Genomic DNA, 24,263 nt, shown 5'->3' with positions numbered 1-24,263 from the left:
CGTTGAAAACTCCCTGACGCGAGGAGGTGCAGGGAGCACAGGACCTGCACATGTGTGGGAATTGTTTGTGTCCTGCGAGTAGGGTGCTCCAAGTGGGGTTTCAGCTCCTCAATCAGGTCCATTATGGTCTGTGGGTGCAGTCTGTACTTGTCATAGATCTCCTCGTCAGTGTTCTGTAACAGGGTGATGCGCAGCCTGAAGATACGTTCCTGTCTCATTCTCCTGTGTGCAAGGGCCCGAATACGCAGCCTCCTGGCTATCACGTACATTGCAGCCATTGTGGGTGTGTTTGTTGCATTGTGGGCTGGTTTTTGTACCTTGCACCAGTTTACCACCTGCAAGCAATTGGTGTTAATAGCGATTTCTTAATTAGCGAATTTCGTGAAATCGCAATTTGCGATTTTTTCATACATGTGTTTGCGATTTCTTAGCTAGCGATTTCTTGTTAGCGATATTCGCAACGCTAAGGAATCGCAAATTAGGTATTCGCTAGGAAATTCGCAGTTTTCTTGTTTCGCAGCCTAAGAAATCGCTAATTTAGCGATTTCTTATTTTTCAGTTTGGAAGTGTGTCATACATATGAAATAGCGAAAAATCAGTCGCAAACGCTGTTTTTTGCGATTCGCAGCGTTTGCGACTAATTTTTGCTTTCATACATATGCCCCTTACTCACTTCGGTATTCACAGAAGTTAGGAGTCCTAACTTTAGGACTCCTAAATGCCTTCTGTGAATACCAAAAGTCTTAAAATTAGGATTTTTCTCAGTTTAGGAGTCCTAAAGTTAGGACTCCTAACTTTACTACTACTAAACTGAGAAAAATCCTAATTTTAAGGCTTTCGGTATTCACAGAAGGCATTTAGGAGTCCTAAAGTTAGGAGTCCTAACTATACTACTACTAAATTGAGAAAAATCCTAATTTTAAGACTTTCGGTATTCACAGAAGGCATTTAGGAGTCCTAAAGTTAGGAGTCCTAACTATACTATTACTAAACTAAGAAAAATCCTAATTTTAAGATTTTCGGTATTCACAGAAGGCATTTAGGCGTCCTAAAGTTAGGACTCCTAACTTCTGTGAATACCGAAATGAGTAAGTGCCTTCTGTGAATACCAATATGAGTAAGTGCCTTCTGTGAATACCAAAATGGTAGTAAGTTTAGGATTTTGTCTTAAGTTAGTTCTGTGAATCGGGCCCCCTGTCTTATCCAAAGTTTAAAATGAATACATAAAGCTAGCTCACGTGCAGCAGACTGCAAGGTTTCTTTCTGAACCAGCTCCTGTCTGTTGCAGACCACATGCGGTCACTGCTTGCTAGAAATATGCCATTCAGGGACGGCTCCTCCGTTATGGCGGAGGAGCGTCGCCCCCCTTGCTAGGAAAGGCAAACGACAAAAAATGTGCTGCCAGATCACTTTATGTTGTAAATGAGCTGTTGCACATGTTTACATTCTTTTTTTATTTTGTTTACTGGTCCAAGCGGCATATGCATTCTTGCAACTGTAAATAAAAAAAGAAGCAAAATAGGGGTCCGTGCATATGCCAGTGAATACATCACGCGGGGAGCGGCACAGCATCAACATACGTATGACGCATGCATGAGTATGCATCATTATGGTTCATTTTCTTGTGGACAGCATTTGCAAAACAAGCACTGGCATTGGCAAAAGTACCAAAAGGTTATTTGTTTAACAATCCTCTATTGCGCAGATACGCCCATTATTTCTGCGCTTTGCATTATAGCAACACGTACCGTACAAAATCATAGCGTGAAGCAATTGCAACACAAATAAGAATTGCAGAATGACATTCAGTTGAAATATACAAAGAACAGTTTTGTAAGTAGATCATAGATTGTATTAGGTATGTCTGCAAACAGTTGAGTGGGAAATAATTCAGAAGGGAACCTTGTGGATTAGCCTAGGTGTGCAGGAAACATGTGTCGTCAATTGTTTAGTAAATGGGAGAAGGGAGGATTGAGTTCTCTGGAGGATCAGTCTGAGGTGCTTCTGTTTTGCCTTCTTCTGAGAATGGTATGGTTGCATTCATTCTTCAGTGTGACCCTCTAGCACTGTCAGCGTTTGCTTTCTTGCACCTGATTCAAATTGATGTGTATTACAGTGGGTAGTGCTGCTTGATACTTTAATCTCAGGTATTTACCAATCTGTGGGTGCTGTCTGGGTAAAATAATATGTGTATTGCCTGGCTAATAGCATATGGTTGATGCAGTTGAGAGTATGGTGCGATGTTGTAGGGGGGTCCACGATATTTCCTTATTCTGTGCTAGTGTAACAATTTTCTAAAGTGGAAAAACACCAAGAAGATCACCCCAAAGCTGAACCTAGCAAATTTGAAGGTGTCGGTTGGGTGCTGGGGATTTTAATACTTTATGCTTTGGTGTGGAATGATATATGTTTTTTAACAGTTGGGTGCTGTTGTGAACTCGGTGATACCCAACTATATGAGATATCTGATCTGTGTTGTATGTATGAGTTTGTTGAGTGTTTGTGCTCACTTTTTCCAATTGATATACTGAAGGTGGTGCCAACTCCAAGGAAGATACTCTATAGGCTGCTGTGTGGCTACTGACTGAACACGGTGGAGATTTTACAAATGAGAAATCGAGTGTTGAACTTAATTGAAACAGTCAGTTTAGCGCTGACAGAGCAAATATGTAGACTACAAGTTAAAGTGAAATTGGTTTTGAAGTGGAATATAGAAAAAAAGTTTTGCAAAGCTCAAAAACTCAGTACTCCTATAACACTCCAAAAACAAGGCAATTAACCGCTTCACGAAACAGAAACTCACCACCCTGTACACAGAGAGCTGCAACCATACACAGGGGCATATTTACAAGGGGATAATGCCACCAGAACGTCACTTTTAGTGATTTATAAGTTGGCGTTGACGTGGCTTAACACCGCCTTGTAAATAATGCTTCTATTCACGCAGCACTTAGCGTGAAAGGGGAATGCAATAGGTGTTGCAGTGGGCATTCCGCCGCAACACCCTTTGCTTTTTGAAGCTGCACCATATTTACAAATTATGGTGCAACACCTAGAATACGCCAGAGAATACCTGGTCTTTAGCAGGCGATATGAAGAAAAATGTTTCATTTCTCCTCGTATTTTGCTCTTTCCATGTGTGCTGCATTCTGCAACACACATAGATAGAGCAAATCGACTGTAAACATTGTTTATGTGCAAGAAGGTGTCCCTTCTTGCACATAAACAATTTCCCCTGCAGCACAGGCACCCTAGCAAAACGGGGCTAGGCTGCCTGGGCTGGTGTTAGGCAGCCTTTTAGCACCAGTGGAAGGGGTAACACAGGGGTGCTCCGCATTCTTGTGACTACAGCGCATCCCTGGGTTTTGAAACTGTTGTAGCGAGGCGTTATCAATTTTGGCAGAACACCGCTCTCTGCCAGTTTCTTGTAAATATGCCCCTAGGTGTATTATTCAATTCACCCTCGTTCTTTTCTCCTCTGATTTGCATTGTGGGATCAACTTTCCAACGGTCCACGCCCCAAAGGTTTTCCACTCTCTTACAAAAAACCATGTGGAACTGGCTAGATATTAAATTGCGGTTATTATAGAGTGTGCCGTATTTAGCATATTCTTAACCATACCCACCCACTTGCAGTTAATGCACCGCAGATCCGGTGAACATTATGTGCTCCAGATAAGACAGTGTGATCAAGACGGGGAAGACAGGGCCTCTACACTGGACGCATGGATTCTGTGGTTGCAAACTGAGTTACTAAAGCTTATCTTCTAGCTGTGGGACAGCTGGATTAATTTTGTTTAAATTTACATGAGCTTCCAAAAAAACAAGTTGACAGTTAACTAATCAAATAAGGTAGGTATCTACTTTGTACTTATACACAGAGAGACAAGTACACAAGAAACACACCCTCTTAACGCCATATTTCAGTCATTTACTATTGATGCGTGCCTGGAAGAGCCGTACCACTCTCACCATGAAGACTTGTAGTCATCTGCATAGTTGCTCACTTTTGTAGGCACAGGTTACATGTGCTGATTTGGGGTTCACTGAACGGCCATCTTCCATCCACAAGCACATGATGCAGATAAGGCAGGGACAGGAGGTTTACGTTTACTGAGGACACTTAATACCTGCACTCACAACATAGCCTACCGCTGAACCTCGTTGAATGGCAGAACCTGAAATACGACATGTCTAGCTCAGCGACCCAAAGAGGTGACACAGCAGGGATTAGGATGGGAAAGAAAGCCATCAGCAAGGTAGTAATGCATTTATCACTCCTTTTGTTTCCCTGGTGCTGGGGCGATATCCAAGGAGGAAAGTACAAGGTGTGGTGGAGCCTGGGAGTGTGCCCAGGCAAGCACACTTCAGAGGCCCAGGGAGACATGCTCCTTTTTTGGGCACTGCTGCTTCCCGCAGGGCCACCTGCATGAAGACCAGCAGGCATGGCAGGGTGCAGAGCACACATCAGCTGTGAGTTGCCTCTTTGCACCTTCTCCTGGGCCATGATGAGTATCGGGACTCTTAGTTAGTAATAATCCCTTGCGGTACTCAAGAGTGCCAGAGTGAAAAGTTGTGGTACTGAGAGCTGGTCATTTCAGTCACGTTTAATGATTGGTGGTCGCCCCCATGGTGTAATGTCCTCTGGTGTATTTCATAGAATTCCCTCCCCTGATTGCGCTATATCTGTACAACCTCGCATACCGAGTTAGTACTGCTAATTGTATGCTGCCGGCCAAGACAAATAAAGCAGAAAAAACAGAAGTAGGACCTGCAATTAGCCTCCCAGTTCCACTCAAACAATGTGCTTCATAATAGAAAAAAGCACATCTCAGCACCTGTCTGCTCAGCATGCCACATTAGCAGGACTGAAGCAATAGAGAACCTCACAAAATCCGGCTTTGATGAATATGTATAGCACACACCATTGTTTCCCTTTCTGATCCGCTGATAGCTTAATTGCTGTGGTCAAAAGCAGCAATTAAATTAAAAGACATTTAATACTGTGCACAAAAATAGTTTTATTCTTGGCAAACTATGAAGCAAGAGGCCAACTGCTATGACACATTCTCTTGTAATGTGTGATTTCCTGTGTCTTTTCAACAGGCCACTTACAAACTGGTCGTGTTTCTCTGGGGCAGTCATCGATAAATTTGCTTAAAGAACCAAGAAGCATGCGAACCTTCTGTGATGCCATTTTTATTTAGGTTTTAGTTCGTTTTATTTGGTTTTTATGTTTGCGTTTTCAATTGGCAGTATAGTAAATGTAATGAATGCATTTGTAATGGGACATGCATTTGAGATTTGTGGTACATGAAAGGGTAATACCAGGAGTCACTCAAAGTTTCATGAGTGATGTTCAGACAAGGTGCAGATACAATTCATGTTTCTCTTGGTATTTCATTTCCCAGGAGCAATTATTAATCACTGTGTAGTTGGATCTGTCTCCAGTAAATTGTTTCTCTTTTTGGGTTACTTCCGTGTCACACATGCTGGGTTGTTCATTGATGTTGGGCACTGTCTGTGTGCCGAAGGCGGTTGGAGCATTTCTGGTAAATCCCCAGGCTTTGGTTTACCTGGCCGATTGACTTACTGGATTGCTATCAGGGTTTGCTGTATGTGTTGTGTGTGTTGACCTTTAGGGAAGTGAGTCTGGTCTTGACTTACTGGATTGCATGTGTTGTGTGTGTTGACCTTGGATGAAGGGAGTCTGATCTTGACTTACTGGGTTGCTTGCAGGTTTTGTTGCATGTGGTGTGTGTGTTGACTTTGAATGAAGAGAGTATGGTCTAGACTTGGATTGCATGTGTTATGTGGGTTGACCTTGGATGAAGGAAGTCTGGTCTTGACTTACCGGATTGCTAGCAGAGTTTGTGGCATGTGTTGTGTGTGTTGCCCTTGGATGAAGGGAGTCTGGTCTTGATTTACTGTATTGCTTGCAAGGTTTGTTGCATGTGTTCTGTGTGTTGACCTTTGATGAAGGGAGTCTGGTCTTCAAGGCCAGTTTCTGCACCCACTTGAATGGCTGTTCGCTTTCTAGGGAAGTTCTTCTGTTGATAGTGTGATGGAGGTGAAGAAGTTAGCTGTGCAAGTTTACGAGAGCTTTTTCTACCTTGGATAAGAACTATTTGTACTCCCTTTCTTTTGTCCCCACTGCTACTTTCTTTAGTTCTAGCCCTTATTTACAAAGAGCTCAGGACAGAACCTGGACATCTATGTCTTGTGTATGTTTCCAGGATTACACCAGGCAGCCCTAGACATACACCTCACACATTATAAAGTTGTGGTCAAACCCCCAATACAGACATTATCTACTTTAAACTTCTTTTGGGAAAAAGCTCTCCACATAAATATTCATTAAATATAGGGGTGTTCCATGCCCCACCCTTTAAACACACTTAGTCCTGCCAATGGAATGAGTGCATTTCTGTGTATTTCATAGTCAGAAAATGCATTGGAATTCTTTGAGAATACCCAAAGGCCCAGGAGCTGCGATTTACTTATGGGCCACCCCTTGCCCTCAATGTTTTTTCACATGCCTTTCACTTTTTTTCTGAATTGACATTTGTGTGCCCTAAACCTCTGCATGTTGGGTTTTACCTTATTTTTAAGTTTGCTGTCAAAATAAGTACACAACATTGGTCTTCCTTTCAATTGTGTTTTAGTTATTTTCCTCTAAATGCTGATGAGTTGCATGAAATGTTATGACTGATGCTGGGCAGGAAAGTTTGCGTAAAATTGATGGGTGCGTTGCAGAATTTGCCTCATAAGGGTGCATCATCATGAATTTTGTAACTGTTGATAATGGCCAATGTATTAATTAGATTTTTAGAAACCATTCTTACGGATAGTCAGCTCATTGTCTGTGCTTTTGGCTTGTGCACTTCCAGGCCAAATGAGTTTTCCCCAAGTGGATACTACTACAAAGGCTTCTTCAAGAGCCAACAAGATGGAAGTTAATGTGCTGTGTCCTATGTGGGACAACTTCAGCACCACTTGGAAGGGACGTGCATCATGTGTTTGGGAAATCGGCCGAATAAAGTTCTGAGTAGTCACCCTTGTAAAAGAGAAGAGCAATTCTTGTATAACATCACCAGAGGCTGATTCACCCTCCTTAATTGTAAAACCCATTTGTTTTCATTCAACAATATCTAGTTTTGACTAAAACCCATGCCATGTGTTTGGCAAATAATATTGTTGGTCTGCCAATGGAATTAAGCTCAATAGTACCCACAAGTATACATATCTTGGATCAGTAGCTGATTGTCAGCTGACCTGGTGTGAGGATTTTCAATTCAAATGGCAGCTAGTATTCACAGTGGCAACTCTAAATTTCGATTTAGTATGAAACGCGGGTATTTAAGGCCAAAGTTAACCCTATTATCACATATAATGCACTAGTCTGGTATTACTACATTAAGTATTCTTTTGATGCAAATTAAGCAAGTGTCCTAAGAAGGGTATTCTACCTTCCTGACACAGTTTCAATAGAAGATATTATAGTGGGATTTAATCTTGTCTTAGAATGACATTCAATGTTGACTGCTGTACTCTTGTGGTATTTTAATGTAAGCCAAGCAGATAAGAACACATTGAGTTGACTTTTTCTCTGAAATGTAACACTATGTGACAGATAAAACCACTAAAATGTAAAATGCATGGGTAAGTAAGCAAGCTGACATGAGTGAACTAGTAAACAAGAGATCCTATATTCACTGTTACCTGACTCACAGCAAAAGTTTGGCCCCACATCTGTCTAGGATTTGTATGCTGAGGAATGGGAACAAGGCCTCAAGCCACATCCAGAGATGCCTCGTATCACTCCCTAAACCACACCGAGATGGGACAGGCAAGGCTTCTGACAGGCCCCTTGTCCATGCTAAATTTAGGTTGTAAAATACTATCCCAATAACTGTACGTACAGTAGCCAACATTAAGCCACAAAGACAATACAATGTATTTCCATGAGTAACGCCACCTTAAATATCAGGAGACTATTTACAATTATGGAGGAGATGCCATTAGAGTTTAGACAAAAGGTAGTAGTGTTGTCGGTAGACCTAGAAGAAGCATTTAATACGCTAAGCTATTGGCAATCTTTAAAAAGATGAGTCTAGGGGACAATAAGATCAAATGTTTTAGATTACTGTACTCTGAGCCCTTCACAAGAGTTCACACTGGTAAATGTCCCTAATTTGTATAGAATATATCGCAGCATTAGGCGCTCTCCGCTATAGTATTTGCCCTAGCGATAGAGACATTTGCAGAATTAGTGAGGAGGGAAGGAAGGGACAGGGGATACTCTGGCTGATGGATTTCATGTGATCTCAGTATACACAGATTAAAGACTTTTGTTCCTGAAAAATGGTTTTGCAGGTATTGGCTCAACAATTCAACTCCCGGAGGAGTTTGCTGTAAAATTTGGCCCGTAAGTTAAATTGGCCTAAGACGTGCAATCCCATTGGTACCAAAGATGAAGGCTAGACCATAACTGTTGGCAAACTGCAACATAATGTGGGAAAGGCATACATTCCAATACCTGTGAATTTGGAAATACTACTTAGTAGACTATCTAAACAAAAGGGACTACATCATTTGGGGAGATGCCACCTTCTGGGAGACACTTATGTTATCAGTAATGGGTTGCATAGAGCTGACATGCTACCTAAACTCCGGTACCACTTTCCAATTTATTGATTTGGATTTCAAGATTTTAATTTAGAGAGCTAGACATACTGATTAAAAATCTAATCTGAGGAGATGGCAGACCCACTGTGGAACTAAAAGTGATAAGGGACCAATCCTGAAGGGAGGCCTAAGAGTTTCCAATCTATAACTTTATTATTTAGCGGCTCAGATACCATGGTTAGTGAGATGGATGAAATGCAGGAGAATTTGTAGAAAACTGACATCACAGGTAACATTATTTGCATCAAATATACCATTGGTAGGCCTTCCTAACAAACCGGAATACCTAACTATTACTAAAATGTCTGCATGGACCAGAGTGGGAATAACAAGAGTGGATAAGTGTTACGTGGTGGGCGAGTTCAGAACTCTGGAGTCCGCGATGGAGAAGTATGTCCTTCCGGACAGTTTTTCAAGTATGGGATTCAAAGTATTAAAGGGAACAATCCTGGAAGGAGGCCTAGGAGTTCCTGATCTACAAGTATATTATTTAGCAGCTCAGATACCGTATTAAGTGAGATGGATGGAAGTGCAGGAAGCGGTGTACATGACTGACATCAAGGGTACCACTATATGCACCAACTATATCATTGTACGGTCTTCCTAACAAGACGGTATACCTAACTATTACTAAAATGTCTGCATGGACCAGAATGGGGCTAACCAGTGTGGGTGAGTGTTGTGTGGTGGGTGAGTCGAGGACTCTGGAGTCAGAGATGGAGAAGTATGGCCTTCCAGCCAGTTTTTTAAGCATTGGATTGTTGCGAGTAACTATAGATTAAATGGGGCGCTGACACATCCAAGTCTCGAATGCATGAGGTGCTGCTGTTAGTATTTACCATGGAAAATGGACATAGAATAATAGCAAAGTTTCATAGGGCCATCTTGAAGTTAATGTGATGTACATTCAACAAGGTAAGAAATTTATGGTAGGCAAATATGGGAAAAGTGCTAACCGATGGAGAGTCAATCAAGTGTTGAATATACTCGTAAGGTGGCTAGAAACAGTTAATGTAGGAATACGCATTTCAATGTTTGCAGTCGATCCTACCTAACTTTGTAAGATGCTAGTAGCAGACACAATGAAAACCCCATGAGTAATTACCAGGATACGGAATTCCAATACATGGCATGGGAGTGCCCCAATGTTGATCCCTTTTAGGAGGACATTATACAAATCTTGAGCAGATCTTCAGATATAACAGGGTTATGTAACCAGAGGGTTGTTTACTGGACCTTTTTGCCTGCTCAAAACAGAAGAAGGCAGAGAACAGGTTCCTTGACCGTTTTTTTAGACAAAAGACTCATCATGGTGCATTGGGGAGCTCCAATTGATAAATGGAAAAAAGATCTTGAAAGATGGGCCAAGGGTGAGAGCATAGCCCTATATAGTGAAGAAAGGAGAGGGATCCCTATGCAACATCTAGCACGTTTGTGTGAAGAGGTCCTTCTGACATTTACTGAACGAACATCTTAGAAAGATAATGTGATAATGTTTATGCAAACAGAAAACTAAAAAACAGATTCACAAAATGAAATCCAACAAGCAATTCAGTTTTTTTGTAAACCTTCCTGGGAATATTAACTATTTGGGTACGCTAAGTTTAGGATGTGTACATCTGGGCAATTGTACCAATTGTAACAGCTAATAAACCCACTAGGTTTTAATAATTGAAAGCTGTAAACCTTACAAGTACTGTGAAATATCACCCTCTTGGGTGTAACGATTATTGGTACATAATGGACTGTGAGGTGCTGAACAGTTGTTAATGTCAGACACATTAGGAAGATTAATTCTTACTTGGATGGTTGAATATCCAATTAATTTTTCATTGTCCTCAATTAAGGCTTTTATCCCTGACACGCTGGGAGTGCTCTCCCAGTGTGCTGGGGCCATTTTCTATTTATTCTTTTTGGTGCTGTCAGGCTTTTCCTGGCACTTCTGACCAAGAAAAAAACTCTGTCAGACCACCTCAGAGGGGCAGTCTTAGACATTTAGATCAATGGCCCGAACTGTGTTGGCCGTCGATCTCAGGTTTGCGCCTGTAGAGCTGGTAGAGGTGGCGCTGGCAGAAACATAGCATTTCTCTCATCTCTAAATAGAGCAGGCGGACTGACAGTTTGCCAGACAGGGTTCTCTAAATAAGCCCCTTTATTGTTTTCTGAAGCCCACTGGAAGAAGCTTGCTCTCCACTTCGGCCTGGAATATCCCCATCCTGTCTTGAGTTAAAAACCCAAGTGTCCAAAACGTGCTAGTTGTAAAATTAACCCCAGTCCATAATCTCTGGCAGTGCCACATTACCCCTTTCTAATGATCTGAGTCTCATCTTCGATAGCATCAGTGTCGGGTCCAACAGATAGACATAACTGCGTCACCTCCATCAAGGAATTTCCAGGAAACAAGCGCAGTTCATCCATCTTCCATCAGACCTTTGCAAAGGATTTGAATTATCATCACGGTCACACTCTTGACACATATTTAAAGGAACAGATCAGTGTCACTTTCAGATATGCAGTGACAAATGTCCCCATAGTGCAGACTGATTATGATGGACCAATTCACTCTACAGCTTTGTGTTTGCACCTAGGAAATTACACAGAGGAATCCAGCAATGGAATTTATAAAACTGAACAGTTGCATGCCCTTATTTTAACTAAGCACAATAGCTCTTGAAATGACAAGTGTTTTCAACTGTATTTTCATGTTCTTGCCACAAAATACTACATTGACTGACATTAGATTCTATGCGTGTGCTTAACTGTCCTGGATCATCTTCTCTCTTTTCAGAACACTTCAACTTGGTACCACAGGGATACATCCAGAAGTGGGGAAAGTGAGGATCCCCGCGTCCTCCCTGCAGCTTTCCAGCAAACGTAGCAAAGCAGATTCCCTATGCCTTCAAGATTACACTACAGACTTGCAATACGAAAAGTAAGTGGAATTGTAGTTTTGTGTTAACGTCAACTCAATTAAGCCTTCACTGTTCTTGAAGTAGGCGCAACATACTATGCATTTTGATGAAGGCCTTGTGCCTGTGTCCATTATTAAGTGGCGTAAAGGAGGGTTATCAGTAACTAAGCAATGCTACTGTAGGTACCGGGTGACTGGGCAGTGAAGAAAGAACCCCAGGTTAGTGTGTTGTGGAAATGCTCTCAACAACATCCTATTTTTTAGGAATTTCATAAAATCTTTGTCTAGATCAGCACAACCACTATACTAAGTATGCTCCCACCCACTATCATAACCTGACTGACGTTTGAAAAGACTTAGATAAAATTGAGCAGGGTTTGCTAGATGCATCATAGGCATGCTAAATTTGATTGACTTGGAGAAATGCTGGAAATGTGTGCTGAAGGTAGGTTCATGCAATCAAATATTGTTGGAGTGAGATAAAATGAAGGAGGTTTAGTGTGACATCTGAGAGCCCATATACTTGGTTTCCAGCTCATAACATTAGATGAATCTACCATTATTTTAAACAAACTTCTTTTACATGAGACAAGGGGGAGGTCGCATGGATTAGTAGATCAATACTTGCGAAAAGAAGGCAATTTTAAGACTTTGGAAATGATAAAGAGATCCAAACATTGAGAAATAGACTATCAGCTGTGTTGACTTCTTTGAATCTATTTGTTCACAAATCCTAGAACGATTTATCATCTAATTCACTCCCATTTGGTAGTTTTGTTTTTCACACACTTGAGTCCATCTATTGTTCTTTTATTGTATTCAGCTCTTATTTCTCAAGATATATCTACTAACTGTTAACCAATGAGATACTTACTTTCATCTTAATCTTTAGCTATTATAGCACTCCTGAAACCACAGTACATTAATACAATGCATTGCGCCTGTCTGCATTGGGTACGCTGTCATTGGGGCATGCTCAGAGCTGCCCGGGACTGTGTGGTATTCTAAAAAGATTTGCTGTCCCAAGTAGAGATGAAGCTTGCACTGTTGACAGTACAACATTGAAAGAAGTAAGAGGGTTTTCAAACCGCTGGTCTATCATTTAGTGCAGGGGATTCAGCCATTCCATCAGGGACTTCCCCTACAGATAGGTCGAGTTTGGTACTGCATCTGTTTGCAGAGCAATGCCTGAAATCACAGTCCTCCCTACTAAAAGGCGCACTCTTGGGGAGTGCTGACTGCAGCACTTTCTAGACAGTGGACAGTTATAACACTTACGGAGTGCCTCTTTGCTCCTACCACTACATCAACAACCTGTTGTAGATGCAAATGAAGGAATGGCACTTGAGATTCTGTGAGCGCAAAAGGAGAACTTGTGTGCTCAGTATCACAGTAGGGCTGTACAAGAGTCTGGGGCCCCTTCTTTAACAGACAAGTGATCCAGGGGTGCAAGAAACAGGCACAAAGGCCCATTCCGCTCCAGGAGAACTTCTCTAATATGCATGGCACAAGTTGAGTATACACGCGAGTAGACGGCGTCTACCCACTCTTTTCACAGGATGTACGCCATCTACCCTGCCACGAAGTTAGGCCCCACAGAAATATGTTGAACTTGTCCTGGTGTAATTTTCAAACACTGGGACACATTCAGCAGCGCCTCCACGTTGTCTGCTTTGGTTCCGAGCAGCAATGTGCCGGCGGCAAGGGGGCTTTGTTATTTTAAATTCCAGCTGGACCCCAAAACAAAGACCGAAGTTAAGGGGCCATCAGGACAATACAATACAATGGAGGGGAAACAAAAGTACACAGCTTGTTTTTACTTCACAAGTACTTAAGAGAGGCATGCTTTTTACTTTTTTCAGTCCCTACACATAATAGATATGCATGCACTGTAAGAATGTCACATGTGTTGGTCTGTCCCAGTATTTACACAAATATTTTAAATATCACTATTTTGTTTTATTCCTTTTCTAGCGCTAGTCACCCTAGTGCAGGGTGTTAGAGCGCTTTACATCAAACGTACACATTATACATTGACAACAAATATAAATCTTATGTGTGTAAATCAATGTAGCTCACTGTGCTATATTAGAAGGGTTACAATTTATGAACTGCAAGTAAAAATAATCTCTGTGCTAAAAGCAGTAACCCACAAACCCATCTACATAAAATACAAATCTGACATCTGTGTGTTACATTATGTGCTTGCATGTGGCATATTAACCCTCGATGCTACTTTGATTCAAAACTGGGACTAGACAAAACACAGATTTCTCCAGCAAATATGTTAACCTCACACATGATTTCTGCTGCAGGTGCCTTAATCCCATAAGATTATATTAAACATAGAATTTGCAACCAATTAAGCAGAACAGATTTACTGCAATGTTTCTCCTTGCTGCTAATTTCTTTGTATAAACAACAAAAATCCTGTCAGTAATCAATAGCATAAATAACCAAGAAACATTCAATGTCAAACGAAGAACTGAACAACAAAAACACACAAGAAGAAGGAAAATACGAATGGAGTGATCATGTGAGGGATAAAGTGACTGTACACGTAAAATGCGATAAAACATGCGACGCAGTGCTACAGCAGTCTGCAAGCTGACTTCCCAAAACAAAATGAAAAAATCCTCATTCAGGAGGGGTTCTAGATGTTTCTTAGAATTCAAAGGAGGATTATTGCTTTGGTGCAGGCAATGGATATTGTACACGTGTCAACTCAGATATTAGTGGCAGTTTAAAACCATATCAGATGATCTTCATCATGACGTGTAGGATGGGCAACCTGTGGTAAGGACAAGGTGTGATTACATAAATACAATAAAATATGGCTGATGTGTTTTCTCTAAGCCATGTGGGTTCCATGCAGGAACTCACCTTGAGTTGCATGAAAAAGGCCTTCCATGGTGTTTCTATGGCAGGGGAAAAGAATGCAACCCTGCTCGTCTTTAGGGTTTTGTAAATTAAATGAATTGCGCCAATCAATAAGGGTCCCACAAGGGTGACCTCACAGAAAAGTGAGTAAATGAACAGGAGCTCACCAGAAGCAATAATTCAATTTTGTGACCTTGGTATTAGTCCTTCTGTATTTTTAGCCCAACAGTGACTTCTCTAATGGAGTGTGAATCAGTCCTTTTGGAAGGACTGATTCAACCTCCATTAGGTAAGTCACTCTTGGGGCTAATAATACATTTTATTCATGAATGAGTTCATTTTGATTCCCTCGTGATACTCACTACTACCTTTCCCTTTACTGTCTTTACTGCCCATTCCCTTACCTTCAGTGTTTTAAAGGGGTTTCAAGGTCCCAATATTGAATTATTGTTTCTGGTGAGTTCCTATTCATTTATTCACTTTTCTGTTAGGTCACCCTTAGAGAAAACACCCCAGCCATTTTTTTATTTCATTTATTTAATCACACCCTGTCCTTAAAACACAGGTTGCCCCTCCCCACCTTCTGATGAATATCCTCGAGATGGTTTCAAACTGCCACTAATATCGGGGTCGAATTGTCGACAATATCCATTTCCTGTACCAAAGCAATAACCCCCATTGGGCTTCTAAGAAACTTCTAGAACTCCTCCTGGATAAGGATTCTTTCATGTTGTTTTTGGCAGCCAGCTTGCAGGCTGCTGTAGCACTGCATCACATGTTTTATAACATTTTAAGTGGACAGTCACTTTATCCCTCACATGTTTACTCCACACGAGCACTTGTGTCACTTGGTTCCCACTTTTTGCAGCAACCTTTAATCCATTGTGCATAGATATCTTCATGTACCTGTGGTAGAATATACAAAAATACATGTGTTGTAGCGGATAATTGATTTTCCTTGGTTATGTTGTCTTTCTTCTTGTGTTTTGTTGTTGATCAGTTCTTCGTTTGACCTTGAATTGTTCTTAGTTATTTATGCAATTGATTACCGACAGGATTTATACTAACCCTTGCCCAGATCCTGACGTTCACTGGGTTACCCCATTAGAAAGTAATGGGAATTTTCTTTGTGGCAGAGTTTTGAAAAGTGTGCCTCATTTACAAGGCCCCTGCACCACCGGAACGTCACTATAAATGCCTCTCCAGCAGCGCACATTGCAGTGCCATATCTACAAAGCCACGTAAAACCACCCTGCGTGGCTTTTCATGGCCTTGTAGATATAGTGTGAGGCCACGCAGTGCAAGTTGCTGTGTTGCCTCACATTGCCATGGGGAGGCGTGCCATAGGCTTTTTGGTGGGCGTTCCCATGTATCACCCATGGCATTTGACACATTCCCGGATTTACAACGTTCTATAAACCTGGGAATATGTCAACAGCCTACGCCTCCACAGGGGAGGTGCTACGAGTAGAAATAACTTTGTTTCTCCTCGTTGTTTCCTCTTTCTATGTGTGCTGCGTTCTGCAGCACACATAGAAGGAGGAAATTGCTTCCATTGATTGTTTTGTGCAGGAAGGTGTTGGTGCCTGCACAAGCACAATCATTCCCACAACGCATATACCCTTGCGCCAAGAGAGGGCAGGGAAAGAGGACAGGAATGCACTGTATCTGATAGGTACGGTGCATTCCTGCCCTTTTCTTTTGCCGTACTACAAAATATTGTAAATGAGGCCCTAAATGTTTTAAATTGTGGCCCTGATTTTGCTTCAGGGTTTCATCACTGTTTTGGCCAACTGCGACACAAAATCTCATGTTAGATATTGCAATGCACTCAAATGTACTCATAAAATACCTGCTAAACATATGTGCGAGGTGTTAAGATCTGATGTCACTTCTTGTGATATTACATGCAATGTCATGCGCCATGATGTCACGCTCCATGATGTCACTTGCATATTGGTTAGTCCCCTCATTTCTTTTTTTAGGACTTTTGCCCTGGTAATATGTTCCTTTGTTTAACATCTATTGTGTGTAATGACCTTAAATTGTATTCATTATTTACTCTTAAAAAGAATCATGTTCAATTTGCTAGTGTAAAACATTTTGCATTATAGAAAAAAGTTGTTATGCACTGCCAGAATCTTGTGTCTAAATCCCACATGTGCTGAGTGCCACGGCAGTCAAAGTCTAGAGCAGCAGTGTACCGCACTGATTCACTACTGGAAGCCGGGGACCTCTACAGAAGCAATTCTATTTCAACCTCCAAAAGATACACAAAAATACAGAAACAAGTATACTTCAAACAAATACACAATTTAGGAAATATTTTATTTAATTCACAAACAAAAAAACATGCACTAATCAAAATTGACATTTTTATGGGAAAATTGAAGCTTTTTAAATTATGGCTTTACGTCTGGAAGACGAAGTGATATTCTTGACTCTATCATCACTTTGTCTTCTTTTGCTCCTAATGTGTGCTCTCATTTTGTTGGTGTATATCAGTGCTTCAATTGTGACCACCAGTTGACTATACTAGATTCTGTTTACTGTCTTTCTGCTGCTCACGCAAATCAATCTCAAGAAACAACTTATGTTTTAGCCTCAAATTTCAAATTCCTTCAATTACATGGAGCATTTTAAAATGTTCATTTTTCAGCTTTTTAACATATATGTACTTTATTAACCTGGTAACATTATATAATGTTCTAACCAGCCGCTGACCTCCTGAGTAGGCATCGTGCCCCCACACGGAGCCCAGCTCAAGAAATGTCGGTGTCAGTCATTGGGTTCATGCTGCTTCTGAGGGTCATGAGTCTCAAATTATGATGAGTAATCATGCTGTCCCAGCAAGACTTATGTAATTTTTGGACTGGCAGTTGTCTTAAATAATTGAAGAGCAGGAGGAGCAGTATTTTAACACCTTAGACAGTTGTAAAGGGTTGCTTGTCATGTGAACTTTAAAAGCATCTTCTGCATTTGGCTGAAAAATGTAGCTGCATTTGTTGACACATCTAAAGTCAACAACGGAGCATAACACAATAACGTACACAAAGAAACATAACACTATTAAAATCTAGCAGGGCGCACACAACAAAACAGCCACAAAAGAATCCAACACAGCAAACCTACTTAAACACAACAATATCATATTACAATAATGGAGCACAAAAATAAAACATCACAAAAAATAAGAGAACCGTCTCAACAAAATGCAATACAAGAAGTGAGCATAAACTTTTTTGTGATGGAGCTCCAGAACTCTGCTTTCATCTTTGGGGGTAAAATGTGCTTGCACCGAGGTCTACCTTAACTTACCACAAAAGGACCGAAAACAGCGCATGTCAAAAATGTTTTGTGATCTTGCCCCACATCTTCAGAGGGTATCCTAAGAAAAGGAAGAACCATCACTAGCACCTGGAAATAATGCAAAGAGGCTAAATCATAGTTACAAGAAAACCTTTGTGGCACTGATATATATTTGTATATTTATTTATTATTCACAGCACCTTTAATTTCTGAGTTTGACTGTAGCTTTGTTGAGCTTGTGTCCAAGAATCTGTACCACCCAATTCTGACAGAGAAGCAACAAAATTAGTTGAAAACCACAAGCTAGCACAAATAGAAATTACTTTTGAATAAAGATGCATTAAATCTGGAGATGATAAAACTTGACAGAGCACTTTAGCTCTCATTATCAGTGAGCACTTATTTCTAGTGGGGTCAGTAACAGCAGTTACCAACTCTATCGGAATTGTGAGATCCACGAGAACACTGCAGATCATTTTACTGATTCCTGAAGCTGTTGATATCTCTGGGTGAAGTTCAGGGCCAAAATGAGGATCTACTATGAGACTCTGACCCAGAATTACTGATTCCTACAGTATTCCTCATTTCTGCATGGACCCTCGGGGTTCTGTGAGCAATGGACTGGATTTTCCCCATCCCTAGACTTATGGGCATGTCTAGTATTTGTAACTCCAGGTTTGGTGACATATCTGCCTATTTGCCACTCAACTAGTCATGAGGGCACAATATGGAGAAGACACTAGGTGCTACAAGGTACCATCTTCCTCTTTCCAAAAAATAAAACAAAAGGATAAATAAAAGATAATTTTCTAACAGTAGTTTTTTTTCTCCAGGATAATAGATTTATTCACTATGATGTTACCTGATTACTATAGAGGGCAACGTTGACACTAACAGGTTATCACGCACAGTGTTTATACAGAACTAATTGATGGTTCTTGATATACCACTGGTAAACATTGGAAAGGTTTTATTTGTTTAAAAATACAGGTGATCATTTACCCCAGAGATTATGAGTGGGTGTGTTCCACGTGAGAGGAACTTGAACTTGGAAGGAGCATCCACCGCGTCTGGTAAGTCCATATGAAATGGTGCAAGCAACATTTTCTGATTGCATTGCAGATACCAACACAGACACCATCTTTGAATTTTATTTCTGATGAATAACGGCCAGTATCGCGGTGCAGCTGATTCAAAAGGCATAGGGCCGAATCACAAAACGTTTTTGACTGGTGCTATTTCAAGTCCTTGCTGGTAAGTTAGGCAGTGCTTGGTGCAAGGACGTATTACCACTGTATTTTGACAGCAGGTTTCTGGAGACAGTAATAAGAGACAAGAATGTGTGTGCATATTACTTTTGTGCATATTGTTGTGGTGATGTGTTTTCTGTACTGCTTTGTTTTTGTGCTGCATTATTGCAGTTTGATGTTGTGTTGTTTTTGTGCAGCATTATTGCAATTTGATGTTGTGTTGCACCATGGTTGTTGTGTTGCATTCTGTGTGTGCTGTGTTATGTGGTGCCATACTATATTTTAATTCTGTTCTTATGTTGCCTGTGTATGTTATTGTGTTATGTTATATTGCTCTCTATATCTATGTCAACAAATGCTGCTACATTTGAAAGCAGACCCTGCCTTTAGAGTTCTAGTGACAATCAACTATTTACAACTGTCTAAGGAGTCAGAATGATGCTGCTCCAGCACATCTACGATTCAGGACAACAGCCACCCTAAAACTATGGCAGAGACTGCATGGACGTCGATTCATCAAAATGCCAGGTATAGCGGAAGTGACATCACATGCTATGAGACCCCCACCTGATGTCAAAGGATGTGCCCATTACACAAACTTTGACCTGGTGACATCACAGGAAGTGACATCACACGAGGTTTGGACCCCATGAAATCAAAGGAAGCGACATTGCATGACCTTTGGCTTGGTGCTATCACAGGAAGCGATGCATCAAACATTTGGTTACTTACATCACACACAGAGGCTGGAAAATCTCCACAGATACAAAAGATAAACCTATAAACAGACATACTTCAAATCCAATTGAAAATGCAGCTACATCCATTGTTTCAGGTAGTATCTAGTCAAGTTGAAATCAGCCATTATCAATATCAAATAAGTTATAAAATGGGAAGGTTGATGGGCCTATAATGTTCAAAACAAGTTCACTTTATCATTTGTTTTAGAAACTAAGAGTACCATGTAACTGAATCTGAGGCTTGGAACATAGATAAAAGTGCTATTTATTGCAGGTCAAGTTCTCCAGGCAACCTTCCTTTCCATGACATGATATACATAGTTCTAAACCTGTGGAGCCATTGAACTTTTCCAGGTTTACTATCATTTCATTTCTTCTACAGAAAACATGCACATCACTGGTACAGTACTTGGGTTGATTAACAATATGCTTGTTCTGCATTAGTATACCTTACCAGTACCAAACATCTCATTTAACAGCCAAAATGCCCAAAAGTATGAATGCTTGCTTTATAAATGCAGATGTTACAGTCTTCATTTAAAATTTCACCATTAATCACTGCTCCTGAAGCCAAACTTTCCACATTTTCAAAATCTATCACACACTCATACGGAGACAATGAATCATACATGTGTAAATCAGTGTATAGAAAATGTTACATAAGGCAAAAGAGACTCCAAAGTGTAGGATTCACATGTCATTCATACTGGTTGGCACTTTTTAAGAGTGCTTTGTCTTTAGAAGCACAAACTCTGGATTCAGAAAATAACATAGTGGTTAGGGTTGTCTTTAATAATAAGAATGTATTTCTACCCAAACAAACCTTTCTTAGCAACATCAGGATAGAAAGACTGGGAAAAAACATAACGTTCTAACCTGTACCATGCAGCTTGCATGCAGCAAGAGGATGGCAGTTCATAGCTCACTGTGCTAGATTACGAATGTAATTTATGAACTTCTAGGTAACAACAGAACCTCTGTGACAAAAGCAGTAACCCACTGACCTATCCATATAAAATATTGCTCTTTGATATACATAATAACCCTCTGGCCTACCATAGATAAGTGAAAACTGCCACTAGATAAAACTCTCATCTCTCCCCAGCAGATACATTAATAAATCACCAAATTTAACTTGACACTTTTAATGTTTCCCGCAACTGCTGAATATACAAGGAACTTTGCAGTGCTTTTAAAACTGCTGCACTGCTACAAAACCGACCCACACTTACAGCCTTCCGGGGGAAATTTCCACCTGTCACCCGATGCCCTGTACGGCATTCCAGCCTTGGTGGTGTTCAAAACAGACAATGTCTTGTAGGCCAGTCCACCAGCACTCACTGACCGGCGTGCGCATTCTGTGGCTACATGGATGCATTGTTAGACGTAAAACAATGGCAATTAATGTGTTATTCACATTACCTAAACAACGGCTAGACCGCTAGACGAGTTGAACCTGAAATGTGTGCTCTTTTACAATCATTTTGGAAGTTTTGCATGGCATTTGGAAATCTTGTGTCAACTCCAGAAACAGATAATCTTATCTTACTTTACTTGTTTCTTCTGTCAGAGGTTTGCCCAGGGCCCGCAGCTAACAGGAGTCACAATGCCTGGCCCCACTACAAGGGGTGTCGGAGAGCCGAGACTCCAGTCGAGTTGATGTGACAACTCAGTCAGACTCACTCTCATATGACCTTACCTGCACCGCGGCCCGCCCACGGTTCGACCATCCGACTCAGTCAGAGAGTGACAATTAAGTGAAGCAAGTCACTCAAGGCCCCATCCATAAATGGCATTGATTTTGGTCAGTCAGTCTAGAGTCTTGACACCTAGCACCCACGCAGCAGGCACAAGTCCGACTCAACTCCAAGGCCACACTATGTCAGTGTGACTTTTACTGCCACGCGGGGGCAGGCCAATAATTTTTGCAAGAGCCGTCATCATTGGTAACGCTTTCACGCGCTACAGGATTGATGGCCCCGGGTCCCTGCTGGCAGTTCCAAACACGGTGGCACACATACTGCACCAGGCACCACATACTCAGCTAGTGTAGGGTGCAGCAGGTCCGCGTTTGCACTTACAGACACGTGCTGCAAGCTGCAGCATGTGTAGTTAGTCACTTACCAGTCATGCCCAGCCATGCTGCACGCTCTTCGTACTCATTTGCTCAGCTTCCTGGCCCAAGCCCACAGCAGATCCATACAATGTATTAAATCAAGTACTGTGCCGGCCGGGTCAGCCGGGGATCACCATAGCAACGAGTGAGAAGAGTTCTTTCCTCACTCAGGCCCAGCTTGCAGGGCATCATTATGTCTCTGCAGGCAGAACTTCAACACAGCCGTGCAATCAAACACTGCTCACACTATGGGCGACGGAACAACGGTCACTCCATCTGACACTGCAGCTGATTTTATGCCACCAGAGCAATTGTCAAGGCTGACAAACAGCCAGGGTTCGCAGGCAAGGTGGCAGGGGTTACATTGGGTGGCTTAGTGGTTGCAGTTGCGACCCCGGGTGACGACCTATTGACATCCATGAGAGACCATGTCTTTAATTAGCGTTTGCAGTGCTCACTTTATGCAATATAACTTAAACAATATTTGCTGGTAAATATCAGCCTTTGGAAGAACTGCAGCACGGAGGAGGTGTGCTCTGACTAGCAAATTCTAATTACCGTTTACACCATTTGAAGTCAAAACATTGCAGTTTGGAGTACCCAGATATAAAGATTTTCCAAAATCTAATCTGGAGAGAAGATAGTGTTGCAAAATGCAGTACGATGGATTTTAGTTCAAAAGCATATGTTTCCCCTGCTGTGGAAATCTGTGGTTAGAGTGATAGCTTGGAGTTTAAGGCCAGACCCAAATTCTTCACTGTTTAGATGAGTTCCAGTCAGCTGTACACATAGGTTGGCCAGATAAACGTTCCCAGAAAATTACCTTGGCTGGAACAAGGGCCAATTATGAGTTAGGATGGTTCAATTTAAGAAGCTTTTTGAGTATTCAAATGACATTTGTCTTGGTTTAAAACAACACAACTGCTTCTGCTTGTCTAATATCCATTATCCTCCAGTGATTATGTCACAGAAAAGGCCCATACTTGCTGGCTGCTGGCACAAGGCTGGCTGTAAGGACCTCATTACACTATTTCTGGTCTACGGTCCTAAATTTCTTCCAGTTAAAATAGCAGATTATTTCTCTGCAAGATCTTCTAGTTCATCATAAACAGGTTGGTTACCAACATGCATAATTGCCAGTGCTTTGGTTGGCAGATCACTTACAATAAGCAAAAGGTTCTATGTAGTGCCCCCTCAGTAGGATGAGGGCACACAGAGAACCACCTAAAAGTGACATAATAACTCAGGATCAAAAGATTGGCTGACAATGGCAGCTTATTGGCCGAGCAACCACTCAAGCTTTAAAGCTTCCCAAACATTTTAGAACCGAGACCCAATTTTCAGAACAACAAACTTTTGTGACCCACCTAGCTTTAACGGTAATGAGGTGGGCGATTTTTTAATTTAGCTAAAGCATCGTGGTAGCTCACTCTCATTTACACACAGCACATTTTCAATTGAAAAGGCGAATACATATCCACAGACTCACAGTGTTACTTATAAAACTATATTGCACATAAATGATAGTGAGTGGAATCGGGTTTCAGTGAATATTTATAATTTGTGCATCAACAAATTAAGTGTATTCATTTGTTTTGATCCTATTAAAATCTTTGTTTCCATCACACTTCAGAATTACAAAAATAATTATTTTCTGAGTGTGTGCCCATTCATTTACAGGTATTTACATTTTGCATCCTACAGCATTTCCTTTCACATTCCTTGTACCCTGGCAAGATTATCATATGATTCACTTTACTTTCCTTACTCTAACTGCAAAGTGAGTTTGTAAAACCCAATCCCCATGTTAAAACAAATAAGCGGGGGGCGTGGCCTTAGAGGCCAAGATGGTGGTCGATCTTATATTCACCCCCAGCGCCCAACCATAATCCATCCCAATCCTGCCTGACAGCACCACCCCCCACCCTCTGTGGACCCAGGGCACACTTGTGCCACTTACTTGCCCTCCTGGAGGCAGTAGCGGAGATGCCGACCTTGGTCATCCGGACGAGCGGCCATAGGCAAAATGGCAGCTGCTTTGCGCCAAATCCGTTGTCTCCTAGTGGCTTTGTGCTGCTCTCCTGTTCATGGCTTTAATCCTGTGCAACGGAATCGAGAGCCTACAGGGACTGGCAGTACTGGCAAGTGTGATCTCCGCCGACCTAAGATTGCTGTTGGTGGAACTGGGGAAGCCGCATGGATGATGGTGGCCGCACCATCCCCGATATTGGAACTGTGAGTGCAATAAGGACACTGTGGCGGCTCTGGTCATCACCGTTTCACAGCCTGCGGTATAGTGTGTTTTCTCTGCGGTGGACCAGAGGTGAAACGTCCCAAGGCCCCACCTTAGGCCCATGCCTTGGGCTGGG

General features: G+C 41.5%; 1 protein-coding gene across 4 annotated transcripts in view; it reads left to right on the top strand.

The window, feature by feature from the left end:
* Nucleotides 1-24,263, top strand: part of MYOM1 (myomesin 1) — a 709,264-nt gene that overhangs the window by 141,540 nt on the left and 543,461 nt on the right. For all 4 annotated transcript variants that reach the window (XM_085605828.1, XM_085605831.1, XM_085605829.1 and 1 more), the window contains one exon: nucleotides 11,477-11,620. In XM_085605828.1, coding sequence (XP_085461954.1) covers nucleotides 11,477-11,620 — 144 coding nt within the window. The remainder of the gene's footprint in view (nucleotides 1-11,476; nucleotides 11,621-24,263) is intronic.

Source organism: Triturus cristatus, chromosome 5_1 (assembly GCF_964204655.1).
Source record: "Triturus cristatus chromosome 5_1, aTriCri1.1, whole genome shotgun sequence".
Lineage (NCBI taxonomy): Eukaryota > Metazoa > Chordata > Amphibia > Caudata > Salamandridae > Triturus > Triturus cristatus.
Note: the sequence above shows the minus strand (reverse complement) of the source record. Positions and strands in the feature narration are given on the sequence as shown.